Consider the following 15,768-nt stretch of genomic DNA (forward strand, 5'->3'; position numbering starts at 1 on the left):
TTCAGCAACGATCCGTGCCTACATCTAGTCCCCAATCAACCCACGGTTCTTGAGATTTCCAATAACCTTGTAAAAATCCTTTACAAGCAAAGAGCCACAAAGGATGTACCCTCCCTTGTTCTCTTTGAACAACCAAGTAAATGTACCCTCTACTTGAAGCGAACCACAAAGGATGTACCCTCCCTTGTATTCACTATTACTACCAAGAAGTTACCCGCTTCTTACACAGAATTCTCAGACGATTAGTTCTTTGAATTCAGTGTTTGGGCAAAGAATTCTTAGATGGTTAGTTCTTTGAATTCTTTTGGCAAGAGGGAGAAGAAAAGAAAAAGAAGAGAAAAACAGAAGGATAGCACAATTTTTGTTTTTGCAAAATTTTCCTTTCTTCAAGGAAAGATTGAACAAAAACTTAGAATGGATTTGGCAAAGGTTTTGCAAGAGAAAGTAATGGAAAGTTCTATGTAATCAGATGTGTTTTTCTTTGTGTTATTATATATAAAATGCGTGCCAAGGTCTTATATTTATAGAACCTTGATACCTTTTGAGAAAACCATGTTAAGAGTTATAACTCTTAACATTTTCTTCAAAAACATTCACTGGTAATTGATTACCATAATGGTGTAATCGATTACACAATGTATTTTATGAAAAGTTGTGACTCTTGATAATTGGATTTGAATTCCAACGTTCAGATTCACTTGTAATCGATTACTAATATAGAGTAATCGATTACACTATTTGAAAATAATTTTGGAGCGTTGCAAAGCACTGAAACTAGTTTGAAAACCATCCTGGTCACTGGTAATCAATTACTACCAAATGGTAATCGATTACCAGAGAGTAAAAACTCTGGTAACTTAGAATATTTCAGAAAATCCTTTTTCAAACAAAAAGTGTGCTATTTGATGTTTTTTGAAAAATACTTTTTACTACCTACTTTGACTTGGCTTAATGCTTCTTGATTTCTTCATTTGATTCTTAAATCTTTGAGTGGAATCTTGAATGCTTGATTCTTTAATCTTGAAACAACTCTTTGAGCTTTGGCATCACCAAAACATCTTGGTGAATAATCATGGTAGCTTTGCTTCCACAACATTGATGCCTGCTTGCACGAGAATCAACAATTCACAAAAATATCCATTAGTACGCAGTACATCTTACTTATGCAATTGATTCACTCTAAATGTGTTGCAACCAATCAATAAGTACCTACTTAAAAAATTATTAAATGAAAATAAAATAAATTGAAACTATTAAATGACTGAATTTAACTACTGAAATTAAAATTAAAATAAAATAAACTAACAGAAAATAAGTTAAAACTAAAAATAAAGAAAAATCCTGATCAAAATGGACCTCAATTTTGTGGTGGCCCTGGATCCCAAGCTTCCTATGCAGCAGTAATGTCCACAATGTAATCATCATCAACTCTATTGTTACCCACGCCAGACATGTCACCCCCTACAGAAGAGGGGTTGGACTCTTGGCCAGGTAACCTACTGTAGAAAAGCCTCTGGCGTCATCAGTGGAGGCTCCATAGAAAGGTGAATGGATAGTTAGTGCATGTTTTGGATAATGAGGTGATGGAGGCTCTGCATCATCTAGACTAGATTCTCTTGTTGGGAGGAGGAGGAAAATGGTTTGTCGACTATAGAAGAGGTGGTTGGAGAAGAGATTACCGAAGGTGGAGCTGGTGGAGCGTTTGGAGTGGTTCAAGCTTTAACTCCCCTTGGCCCCGGGAGGACAATGGAAGGGGCTACTGGATTCACAACTGGCTTGACTTCATCTTCTTCTAGAAACACAGACTTTAGGTGCCGCCCAGCAAGGTCAGCTTCTTGCTCAATTGCCTCCACCTTAAAGTAGTTCTTGTTATAACTGTGATGCTTTATTGCCTCAAACAAGTTGAAGGTGGCTTTCTGGTCCTCCACACTCATCTCCAAGTTACCATTCCCCATGTCCATAACACATTTTGTAGTAAGCATGAATGGATGGCCCAATATTAGAGGAATATCATAATTCTCTTCTATATTCATTATCACAAAGTCCATCAGAAAAGTGAATTGGCGAACCTTGACAATGATGTCTTCAATTACACCATATGGTCTGGTGATTGAACGGTCTGCTAGCTGAAGCATCATTCTGTTGGGAGCAATCTTCAAATTCTCAATCCTCTGGCACATAGATAGGGGCATTAGATTGATGTTTGCCCTCAAATCAAGGCAAGCTTTACCCATCGACATCTCCCCAATAGAATTGATGGAACAAGTGGCCTCAGAATAATTAAGAAGGGGGTGTGGAATTAATTATGAACGTGTTTTGACTAATTAAAAATTTATCCTTCTTAATGTTACTAGATTCAATTAGGATTTACTACTAAGTTATGAGAAAGTAAAGAACAGAAACAATAACTTAGACAAAAGTAAAGTGGAAATAAAAGGTGCACAACGGAAAACTAAAGAGCGTAGGGAAGAAAAAAGTAAACACAAGTTTTATACTGGTTCGGCAACGACTCGTGCCTACATCCAGTCTCCAAGCAACCTGCGGTTCTTGAGATTTCCAATAACCTTATAAAAATCCTTTACAAGCAAAGAGCCACAAAGGATGTACCCTCTCTTGTTTTCTTTGAACAACTAAGTAGATGTACCCTCTACTTGAAGCGAACCACAAAGGATGTACCCTTCCTTGTGTTCACTATTACAACCAAGAAGTTACCCGCTTCTTACACAAAATTCTCAGATGGTTAGTTCTTTGAATTCAGTGTTTGGACAAAGAATTCTCAGACGGTTAGTTCTTTGAATTCTTTTGGCAAGAGTGAGAAGGAAAGAAGAATAAGAAAATAGAATAAGCACAAGTTTTTGCCCAATGAACTTTTCTTGACAAAGCAAGTATTGAACAAAAACTCTTAGAAAGATGTTGAGAGTAATTGAATGACATCCTTTTAAATTCATGCCATGGTCACATATTTATAGCCATTTGATGGCTCAAGTTAAAAGTGTGTGACTCTTGGCAATTTCTTCAAAACTGGTCACTTTAAAAGTTGTGACTTCTTTTGAAAATCTAGTCACTTTAAAAATTGTAACCTTTGGCAATTTATTTTTCAAAATCAGTCACGGGTAATCGATTACCATTGTAGTGTAATCGATTACACATCAACAGATGTGATTTTTCATGTTTAAATTTGAAAACCAACGTTTAGAAACACTGGTAATCGATTACACAAGTTTGAAAATGTTTTATCACAAGTTGTGACTTGAAATTTCAAATCCAACGTTTAAAAACATTGACAATCGATTACATGCCCATAGTAATCGATTACTACTTTGTAAAATAGTTATAAAACTGTTTGGGCTTCTGGTAATCGATTACTGCCTTCTGGTAATCGATTACCAAAGAGTAAAAACTCTGGTAAAAGATTTTTCTTTGAAAAATTCTTTTAGACAAATTGTGCTATTCAATCTTTTCTTTTGAAAAAGTCTTTTTATACTTATCTTGATGTTTTTCTTAAATTTCTTGCATATCTTGAGTCTTCTCTTGAATCTTAATTGAACGACTCTTTGATTCTTGAAACTTGTTTGACACTTGATTCTTGACTTGAGTTTTTGGCATCATCAAAATAAACTTGGAAAGCTTTGTTTCCACAAGAACATGGGATGGTTACACTCCCTGGATCTTTGAACTTTTGTGGTAGAATTCTTTGGGTCACAACATCGCAGTTACCTTTCACCACGACGCTCTCATTGTTGATGTATTTACCTTTCTTTGTGAGCAGGTCCATTAGAAATTTTTTATACATAGGCATTTGCTGCAAGGCCTCTCCGAAGAGTATGGTGATTTCCAACTTCTTGAATATGTCGAGGAAGCGGGCAAAGTAGCACTCCCTCTCCTTCTTTGATGGCACCAAAGGATAAGGGATGTTCTTCACTAGGGCTATAGGTATCTCCCTCTTAGTCTCCCTTGCCAACTGACTCTTGGTCTTAACGGGTAAGACCTTTTCACCCCTCTTATTGTTCTTTTCTTTCTCTTTATCACCTTCTTCTATCTTTTTATTCTCTCCTTCCTCAGTGCTCACATCCTTCATTGCTCCCTTGTCTCTCTTTTCTTTCTCAACATTCTTCCTCATTTGGCTTTTAGTAAAAATTACCTTGCACTCCTCCTTAGGATTCTTCTCCGTGTTGGCCATAAAACTGCCCATAGACGTTTCAGCCAACTGCTTAGTTAATTAGCCCACTTGTACCTCTAGATTCCTGATGGCAGACTTAGTGCTCTTGTGATTCGATAGAGAAACATGTATAAACTGAGTCAAACTATCCTCCAGCTTGGTGGTCCTCTCATATAGATTAAGCCCTTGATTGGGAGGCCGAATAGATGGACCACCTTGATCTTTGTTGAAGTTATTCCTAGGATGGGATCTCTAACCTTGACCTTGATTTTGAGAGAAATTTCCCCCTTGATGGTATCCTGGAGGCCCTTCTTGATGGAACCCTTGACGGTGTGGATTGGTCATATAGTTGACCTCTTTAGATGAATTATCTTGAGCCATGCACATGCATGACTCATGGGCCCCACCACAAATGTTGCATCCCCCAATTTGCATGGTTGAAGAATGATCAGGTTGCATTGCATGCAACTGTTGAAGAAGCTTGCTCCATGTCTCTGTGAGGGTCTCTAGTTGCTTGGCTATGAGCTTGTTTTGGTCTAGTAGTATGTCTTTTGTTAAACAAGTGGCCTCAATAACTTAAGAAGGGGGTGAATTAAGTTTAAAAAATTTCCCCTAATCAAATTTTAACTCTCTTGAATTAGAATATGCACATTAATATAAATTAAGTAAAGAATGATTCAAATAAAACTTCTTCAAAGCAAAAATAACATGCAATAAATTAAAGAAGTTTGAGGGAAGAGAGAATGCAAACTCAATTTTTATACTAGTTTGGCCATGCCCAGTGCTTACGTCCAGTCCCCAAGCAACCCGCTTGAGATTTCCACTATCTTGTACAATCCTTTTACAAAGTCTGAACCACATAGGGACACCCTTCCCTTGTGTTCAGAAATCTTTACAACTTGAGAGACTCACAGTCTCTTGAACAACAATCATTTACTTTTGAGTAAGAAGATTATTTCTCACTTGAAGAGAAGAATATTACAAGATGAAGATCTTATAAGAATCCTTATAGATTTTGCAAGTGTTTGCTCAAGGCTTTCTTTTGAGAGGATAGGACAATTATTGTTCTGTAAAACTTTGAGGAAATTTGAACCCAAGTCACCTATTTATAGGCCTTTGGTGACCTTTCAAAATCTTCTGAACAGTTTCAACTCTTAGCAGTTATTTTTAAAATTTCATCACTGATAATCGATTACAAATATGTGGTAATCAATTACATAGTTAGTTTTGAAGAGTTATGACTCTTCAGATTTGAAATTCAAAATTTTCGTGTCTGGTAATTGATTACATAACTATTGTAATCGATTACAGGCTTTTAAAATTCAAATTCAAAATTTCTAAAAGCTGCTAAAAACAATTTTATCTTCTGGTAATCGATTACACCTTCTATGTAATCAAAAACAAAGTTTTCACTTTAAACCTTTGTAAAATGTTTTGAGGAGTTAACCCAAGGCCAAACCTGTGCAACCTCATTTAAGGAATTATTTTAACACAATATGGACTAATTGTTCATCATTTCTCTTGAATTCTTGTGATCTTGACTTTGATCAAACTTGAATAGCTTTTATCTTTGGCATCATTAAAACTTCATATAACTTATGCTTATATAATCTTTCCCTTTTTGATGATGACAATAATCTGAAAACAAGATAAACGATACAATTTGTAATGTGTTCTCTCAACCTTACTCCCCCTTAGGATTGGATTTTATGGCCTAGTTTTTAGATAAATTCTACCCTTAGGTTCTCTCCCCCTTTGGCAACATCAAAAAGCCAAAAACGATCGGAGAAAAGAACAAGGACATTCAATAACCTAATCAAACACAACATAGGGCAAGCAAATTTAAGTCACTCAAATTCTAAATAACCAAGCCAAGTCAAAAGCCAATCAAGGGTTAAATATCCAAACAAAAGAAACCCATAAACTAAATATCCAAGGCACATAGCAAACAAAAAATAGAATATCCAAAAATAACCAAAGTACTAAGTAGCTAAAGCCAAAATACAAGGGTACAAATAACCATAAAACAAATGACATAAAACATGAGAAACATAACTAAGAATCTACAGGTGGATCAAAGCAACGCCTAATGAAACTCATATCATCTTCAAGTCGAGTGATACGAGTATCCATCGCATCAATGCGCTCACCAACAAACGCTCGAAGATCACGAAGCTCGGCGAGGACTTCAGTCAACAAAGAAGAGGAAGCATCCCGTTGTGGTGGTGGAGATGGCGTACGCTCGTCGGGAATAGGGAGTGGCATATCTTGCTTGCAGACCCACTGACCATCCATGTCTTTCCGGTAACCAAAAGATGTAACAACACCGACACCAATATAAAAGGAACGTTTGACTTTAAAAAAAGGTTCATCATCCAAGGGAACATGGAAATGCTGAAGAAAGAGGGTAACAAGATGGGGATATGGTAGAGGTGCATTGGTCCATAATGCCTTATGCATCTGGTACCTAACAAGATGGGCCTAGTCGATCTGACGACCAGTTTGAAGGGCTCATAATAGGATCAAATCCTCCTCAGAGGCTTGGGAAAGGTTAGTGGACCTAGGAAGCAAAATGCGACAAATAATACAGTACATGATGCGATAGTCAAAAGTAAATGACCCAGCAAGCAATTTGCCGGACATGTCAGCATGGTCATTGCAGACCATTTTTTGAGCATCATGACTTGAATAATCATGTTTCCAATCATCAACAAGAGTGCCCTCAAAAGGAACACCTTGACTGGGCAGTTTAGTCAATGAATAAAATAAGGACTGATCAACAATGATAGGAATTTTGTGCACCTCAAAATAAAGAACACCATCCTGAATTTTCAAATTGTTATAGAAGACTCTAACTAATTCAGGAAAATAAGGCAATTTGAGAGACATGAATTCAACCAATTTAGAGTTTTGAAACACTTGGAAATAATCAAATGTTTCACCATCAAAGAATTCAAGGTCTAGGTACTTAGGATCAAGAATAATGCGATTACAAAATTGAGAGTGGTACCTCTGACGCTGATCAATGGAGGAAAATAAGGTGGATGACCGGGGAGATGAAAGAGAATGAGGAATTGGTGTTGGTGGGTCTCCGGAGGTTCCGTGGCAATGGTGGCCTGCAGCAGTGGTGGTGGAAGAGGATTCCTTTCATTTCTTAGACGATTCTACCATTTGAGATTGTTTCAACTGATTTTAATCGGTGGGCTTTGTAGAGGATTGAAAAAGATGAAGATTAGGCTTTGTTTGAAGTAATTTGGTTAAGAAACGAAGAAGATATGATGATTTGAAGTTTGAGAAAGCTTGGGCACCATCACAAAGATGGGAGGAATGAGGGTTCTGCCAAAAAGAGGTATATATAGTCAGGCATGATCTGTAATCAATTACAACCTCTTGTAATCGATTACAGGCATATCTTGTAACTACCAAGGCTTGCTGGTAAAATATTACAGGCTTGTGTAATCGATTACAGCCTGTTGTTCCATGGTAATCGATTACCTCCCTAAAGCAAGGCTTTTTCTATAGAATCAAACTATGACTAAGTTAGAAAACCTACACATTCATTGTAACTAATGTCAATCACAATCAAAGATCAAAAGTAAGCATTATAAATTTCTTAGCTACAAACATCAATCACAAACAAAGACAATCAATAAAAAATCATTAAGCTACTAACAACAATTAACATGACTATCAAACACAAACAAAAACCAATCAAAGACAATCATGCATACTACAAACAACAACACAAACAAAGACAATTAGTAAACTACAAACAACAATTAATTATTAGAAACAAACTTAATCATAAAGAAAAAAGATTATATTCAATCTAGTTTCCTATTTATCTAAATCATTGATATCTAAAAGTCCTAATTCTCTCCTAATAGCAAAAAAGGTTTCTTTAGGGAAAGATTTTGTAAATATATCAGCTAACTGATTCTTTGTATCAACAAATTCTAGTACACAATCTTTCTTTTGAACATTATCTCTCAAGAAATGGTGTTTTATCTCTATATGTTTGGTTCTTGAGTGCTGAATAGGATTCTTAAATAGATATATAGCACTCGTGTTATCACATCTTATGGGAATATGATCAAGAAATATTCCATAATCAAAAAGTTGTTGTTTCATCCAAAGAATCTGGGCAGAACAATTGCCAGCAGAGATGTATTCCACCTTAGTAGTGAATAAAGCAACATTATTCTGTTTCTTACTATGCCAAGAAACTAGAGCAGATCCAATGAAATGACAAGTTCCACTAGTGCTCTTTCTATCAGTTTTAGAACCGACAAAATCAAAATCAGAGTATCCTATTAAATTGCAAGTGGAATTTTTAGGATACCATAATCTTATATTAATAATGCCTAATAGATATCTCATAATTCTCTTAACTGCACTAAGATGTGATTCTTTGGGATTTGCTTGAAATCTAGCACACATACAAACACTAAACATGATATCAGGTCTGTAGCAGATAAATAAAGAAGAGATCCGATTATACCGCGATATTTCTTAATGTCTATTGATTGACCGGTTTCATCTTTATCCAAATAGCAAGTAGTACTCATTGGAGTAGCCATATGTTTAGCATTTTCCATCCCAAATCCGTGAATCAAATCTTTGCAATATTTTGGTTGATTGACAAATATTCCATTCTTGGTTTGCTTGATTTGCAACCCAAGAAAGAAATGTAACTCACCCATCATTGACATTTCAAATTCACTTTGCATGCCTTGAGAGAATTCTTTGCATAGAGAATCATTAGTGGATCCAAAGATAATATCATCAACATAGATTTGTACTAATAATATATCATTCAACTTTCTTTTAATAAAAAAATTAGTATTAACTTTACCTCTAGAAAATTCCTTTTCTAAAAGGAACTTACTCAGACGTTCATACCAAGCCCTAGGGGCTTGTTTTAAACCATATAAAGCCTTTTTCAATTAAAAAACATGATTAGGCTTATCTGAGTTTTCAAAACCAGGGGGTTAATCTACATATACTTCCTCTTGGATAAAGACATTCAAAAAGACACTCTTCACATCCATTTGATAAAGTTTAAAATCCATTATGGACGCAAAGGCTAATAACATTCTAATGGCTTCTAATTTGGCAACTGGAGCATATGTTTCCTCATAATCTATCCTTTCTTCCTGGTTGTATCCTTTGGCTACTAACCTAGCCTTATTTCTAATGACTGCCATTTTCATCTAATTTGTTTCTAAATATCCATTTTGTTCCAATAACTAGGTAATTATCAGGCTTCTCAACTAATTCCCAAACATTATTTCTTTCAAATTGATTCAACTCTTCTTGCATAGCTATTATCCAATGTTCATTAATTATGGCTTCTTTCAAATTTTTAGGTTCAATCATAGAAACAAAAGTCATATTATTGCAAATATCTTTGAGAGAGTGTCTAGTGGTTATCCCTTTTGATATATCACCAATAATGTTGTCAAGAGGATGGTATCTAGAAGTTCTCCACTCTCTTGGAAGATCAGCATTTGTTTTTATTTCATCAATGTGAAGATCTTCATCATTTCCTTCTTTTTTGCCTTTGTGATCTTCACCATGAATATGCTTTTCTTCTAAAGATTCTGAAATATCATCTAGTATATCTTTTCTTGGCAAAATTGTATTAGTTTCATCAAAAGCAACATGAATGGATTCTTCAATAATCATGGTTCTTTTGTTATAAATTCTAAATGCTTTACTGTGCAATGAATAGCCAACAAAAATACCTTCATCGGATTTAGCATCAAACTTTCCTAAATTGTCTTTGTCGTTGTTTAGCACAAAACATTTACATTCGAACACATGAAGATGTGAAATGTTAGGTTTTCTTCCATTATATAATTCATATGGAGTTTTCTTCAAGATGGGTCTAATTAAAGCTCTATTCATCATGCAACATGCAGTATTTACAACTTCAACCCAAAAATATTTTGGAAGAAATATATCATTTAGCAAAGTTCTGGCAATCTCTTCTAAGGATCTATTTTTCCTCTCAACAACTCCATTTTGTTAAGGGGTTCTAGGTGTAGAAAAATTATGTTCAATGCCATGTTCATCACAAAATGATTTAAAATCTTTATTTACAAATTCTCCTCCATGATCACTCCTAATAGATGCAATTTTGAGATTTTTCTTATTTTGAATAATTCTAGCAAGTTTCTTGAAAGTGTGAAAAACATCTCTTTTATGAGTGAGAAATAATGTTCATGTATATCTAGAGTAATCATCAACAATAACAAGAGCATAATAGTTTTCTCCAGAACTAATAGTTCTAGAGGGACCAAAGAGATCCATATGCAAAAGTTGTAAGGGTTGAGTTGTAAATACAATATTCTTTGATTTGAAATAAACCCTTACTTGTTTTCCTTTTTGACAGACTTCACACAATCTATCTTTTTCAAACTTAAGTTTCGGTAAACCAATAACTAAATCTTTAGAAATTAGTTTACTTAAATGTTTCATGTTTATATGAGCAATTCTTCTATGCTACAACCAAGGGTCATCATCTTTACTAAGAAAACATTGATCATGATTTTGTTGTTTTATCTAAATTTATCATGTAAACATTATTTGTTCTGTAGCCTATATGCTTTATATTTCTATCATGTTTGTTTTCAATAAAACAGTGATGAGAATCAAATGATATTAGATAGCCTTTATCACATAATTGACTAACACTAAGCAAACTATGCTTAAGACCATCAACAAGTAGAACATTTTCAATGGAGGTAGATGAATTTGTACCTATTTTTCTGACTCCAAGAATTCTACCTTTATTTTTGTCGCCATAAGTCACATGTCCGCTTTTCTTGGGAGAGATATGAGTGAACTTTGATGCATCTCCCTTCATGTGTTTAGAGCATCCGTTATCTATGTATCAACTCTTCTTCAAGGAAACCTATATGATCATATTTGTGACTTAGGTACCCAAACTTTCTTGGGTTCTTGTGTGTTAGTTTTAATAAAAGATCCTTTTGGGACCCATATCATTTTAATATTATTGCTATTTTTCTTAAAATAACATGTAGATGAACCATGTACTTTCTTTCCACAATAAAAAAAAGTTAAGAAAGGAGAACTATATTTTTGTGTGGATGCAAAGAAATTTTTATAAAATTTTTGTTGTTTATCAGGTTTATATCTGAATTCTGCCTTATCAAAGACACATCTTTGCTTTCCTAATATAAAATCTAAGTTACTTTTGCCAATAGAAAATTTTGCAAGAGAATTTTTCAAATCCTTGATTTCTTCTATATACTTGTTACAACAATTACAAGAGATAGATGCTTCTATATTATCATGCATTTTTTTTATGGTAGAAGAATGATTTGTGTCATTTGATCTTAAAGTTATAACTTCAGTCTTAAGATTTTCTAATTCTTCATTTAACTTTAAAACTTCTTTTTTTAAATTTGAAATAGTTTTCTTAAAAGATAAATCTAGTTTTGCAAGTTTGATTGATTCTTTATGTAAATTAGTAAATGCATCTTGTAATTCATCAAGTGAAATAGATAAGTTGTTGTCAGAAGATGTTACCTCTTCATCGCTTTCATAATTCTTGGCCATTAGACTCAGGTTTACAACTTCATTTTTTGAATCTTCAGATGAGTCCATATCGTTGTCATCCCAAGTAATGTAGGCCTTCCTGGTTTTCTTGTCATTAAAAGTTTTCTTTTCCGATCTCTCTATTTTTTTCTTGAAAATTGGGCAATCAACCCTCATATGTCCTGGTTGATTGCATTCATAACATTTTGGAATAGAGGATGGATCTTCTGCCCTTTTCTTTGATTTGAAATATGATCTTCTTTGATTTCCTCAGTTTTTTAGAAATTTGTTGAATCTTTTTACAAAAAGACTAAGATCATCATCATCGTCTATTTCATTTGAATCCTCTTTATCACTTCCTTCTTGGATTGATGATGAAGCTTTAAGAGCAATTCCTTTCTTTTTCTTATCCTTCTCTTCATGCTGATTCAATCTCATTAATTCCATTTCATGTTCTTGTAACTTTCCAAACCAAGTAGCAAGAAACATATTAGAAAGATCCTTTGATTCAGTAATGGTCGTTACCTTTGGTTGTCATTCCCTGCTTAAACATCTCAAAAATTTATTAATAAGATCTTCATTTGGAAATATCTTTCCTAAGGATGCAAGATGATTTACTATGTGTGTGAATCTCTTTTGCATGTCCTGTATAGTTTCATTAGGATTCATTCTAAATAATTCATATTCATGAGTTATGGTATTTATTCTAGACCTTTTCACATCTGTTGTTCCTTCATGGGTTACTTGTAAGGTATCCCACGTATCTTTTGCACTTTTGCAATCTGACACCCTAAAGTATTCATCCATTCCTAATGCAGATGTAATTATATTTTTGGCTTTTAGATTATATTGTACTAACTTCTTTTCCTCCCCATCCCATTGATCCCTAGGTTTTTCTATGATTGTATTTCCTACCACCATAGTAGGGATGTAAGGTCCAATTTCTATGACATCCCAGATATTTAAATCTATAGCCTCTATGAAAATTTGCATGCGGGTTTTTCAATAATGATAACCCACACCATTGAAAATAAGAGGCCTATTTATAAAGTTCCTTTCGGGAAATAAATAGTTTGATGAGGCCATATTCTTGAAGTTTTTAAACCTTGTACATGAATTAAGCTCTGATACCACTTGCTAAACAAATGGCCTCAATAACTTAAGAGATGGGTGAATTAAGTTTAAAAAAACTTCCCCTAATCAAATTTTAATTCTCTCTTGAATTAGAATATGCACACTTAATATAAATTAAGTAAAGAATGATTCAAATAAAACTTTTTCAAAGCAAAAATAACATGCAATAAATTAAAGAAGTTTGAGAGAAGAGAGAATGCAAACTCATTTTTTATACTGGTTCAGCCACGCCCTGTGCCTACGTCTAGTCCCCAAGCAACCCGCTTGGGATTTTCACTATCTTGTATAATCTTTTTACAAAGTTTGAACCACGCAGGGACACCCTTCCCTTGTGTTCAGAAATCTTTACAACTTAAGAAACTCACAATCTCTTGAACAATAATTGTTTGCTTTTGAGTAAGAAGATTATTTCTCTCTTGATGAGAAGAATATTACAAGATGAAGATCTTATAAGAATCCTTATAGATTTTGCAAGTGTTTGGCCAAGGCTTTCTTTTGAGAGGATAGGACAATTATTCTGTAAAACTCTGAGGAAATTTGAACAAAAGCCACCTATTTATAGGCCTTTGGTGGCCTTTCAAAATCTTGTGAATAGTTGTGACTCTTGGGAGTTATTTTTAAAATTTTCTCACTGGTAATCAATTACAAATATGTGGTAATCGATTACACAATTAGTTTTGAAGAGTTATGATTCTTCATATTTAAAATTCAAAATTTTTGTGTCTGGTAATCGATTACACAAATGTTGTAATCGATTATAGGCTTTTAAAATTCAAAATTTCTAAAAACGGTTAAAAACAGTTTTATCTTTTGGTAATTGATTACATCTTCTATGTAATGGATTACACAGTTTAAAATTCAAATTCAAATATTTATAAACTATTTTAAAACTCATTTAGCTTCTGGTAATCGATTACCAGAGAGAAAAACATTTATTTCAAAAACAAAGTTTTCACTTTAAACCTTTGTAAAATGTTTTGAGGAGTTAACCTAAGGCCAAACCTGTGCAACCTCATTTAAAGAATTCTTTTAACAAACTATAGACTAATTGTTCATCCTTTCTCTTGAATTCTTGTGATCTTGACTTTGATCAAACTTGAATAGCTTTCATCTTTGATATCATCAAAACTTCATATAGCATATGCTTCTACATCTTGTGATGTGAGCTCAAGAAGAATCTTCTTTATAGGTGTGTAGGCTCTATCACAAAGGATGGCATGGTCACTGACTGTCATATTTTCAATCAACTTCATAACTTCATCAGGAGTCTTCAGTTTGATCTTCCCACCAGCTGAGACATCAAGTAACTACTTCTAATGGGGTCGCAAGTCATCAATGAAGATATTGAGTTGAACCAACTCAATGAACCCGTGGTGGGAGTCTTCCGGAGTAAACTATGGAAGCAGTCAAGAGCTTCACTAAGTGATTCATAAGGGAATTAGTGGAATGAAGAGATCTCCACCTTTCCCTCAGCGGTCTTGGACTCTTGAAAATATTTCCTCAAAAATTTCTCCACCACCTCTTCCCATGTCCGCAAGTTATTTCCTTTGAATGAATACAACCATCTTTTTGCTTCACCAGCCAAGGAGAAGGATAATAGGTTGAGGCGGACGACATCTTTAGGAACTCCAGCTATTTTCACTGTGTTGCAAGTCTCTATGTATGTAGAAAGGTAAGCATATGGATCTTCATTGGGTAGTCCATCAAAGAGATTTCCTTGAATCAATTGGATGAGAGAATATGGATAAGTGATGTTGGCAGCTTGAACTTCGGGCGGAGCCATGCTTGTGAAATACTAAGGTGTAGAGGTACTAGAGTAGTCCTCCAAGGTGATCCTATGTGGCTGATCTTCTGCCATGATGTGCTCATCAAAGTTGGGATGTGGAAAAGAAGAATATGATATAAAGGATGATGGTTCTTGATTCCCTTGTGGTTCTCTTTTTCTTACTGTATCAATGTTTCTTCTACACGTTGCTTCAATCTCTAGATCCAATGGAACAAGATTGTTTCCTCATATATAAGAAAGAAAAACACTATCGTGCACGTTATCACAGAAAAGTAAAAATTAAAAACTTAAGATCAAAATTAAGAGTGAAAAAGAAAATTTGAATATTAAATATTTTACTTATTTATTTTTTTGAAAAATTAATTAAAAATACAATTAGAGAAAAATCAATTGCTAAAAAAATAGAATATCCAAAATACCATGTACAAAGAACAAAGTCTCCGGCAACGACGCAAAAAACTTGTTGATGGATTGACAAGTGCATTAATTCATCCCAAGTAGTAAAGTTAAAATGGAAGTCCGAGTGTCGAATCCACATGGACTTTGTTTGTACTTAGGTAGATGAATATTGTATTATAAAAGAAGTTAAAGAAAATTGACTTGAAAAACTTGTGAGAAAAACATTAATTTAAATTGGCAGAAAATTAAATCAAACAAGAGAAGAAATTAAACAAGAATTTAAATTGATTAATTAAAGACAGAAAAATTAGAGAATCCAATAATATTGTAGAAGTAAATTCAGAAGATGAGAATGTTGGGAACTTAACCTTTTAGAGCTACTCTTTGATGTATTGTTAATGATTTTTTTTATATTAATAATTATTCTAATTTACACCTGCATCTATTAGTATACTCTAACTTTGATCCCTCGCATGAAATAACCTAATCTATCTATTTTTCTCTCAAATCCCTTTACAAAGCTAAAATAGTAAATTGCTGATGTGCCATCATTTTCTCCTATTTCTTAACCCTTTTTGCCCCATTTTAAATACTGATTAGTCTTAATTGTCAATTAATTAGACAGTTTTATTATTTGGGCCCATTCAGCTAATTTGATGTTTTTAATCTAATTTCAGGAATTAATGAAACATTGGGCTTGGGCTTGAATCTAGAATTGGGCTTG

At 34.0% G+C, this 15,768-nt stretch overlaps 1 protein-coding gene across 1 annotated transcript; it reads right to left on the reverse strand.

Moving 5' to 3' along the window:
- Window positions 1–1,712: 1,712 nt before the first annotated feature.
- On the reverse strand, window positions 1,713–4,192 carry LOC102669136 (uncharacterized). Its single transcript, XM_006593005.1, has 2 exons — window positions 3,659–4,192; window positions 1,713–2,171 (listed from the first exon to the last, which is right to left on the reverse strand). The coding sequence occupies exons 1-2, from the start codon at window positions 4,190–4,192 to the stop codon at window positions 1,713–1,715; spliced, it is 993 nt and encodes a 330-aa protein (XP_006593068.1).
- Between the last annotated feature and the right edge of the window lie 11,576 nt (window positions 4,193–15,768).

Source organism: Glycine max, chromosome 12, assembly GCF_000004515.6.
Source record: "Glycine max cultivar Williams 82 chromosome 12, Glycine_max_v4.0, whole genome shotgun sequence".
NCBI classification, from domain to species: domain Eukaryota; kingdom Viridiplantae; phylum Streptophyta; class Magnoliopsida; order Fabales; family Fabaceae; genus Glycine; species Glycine max.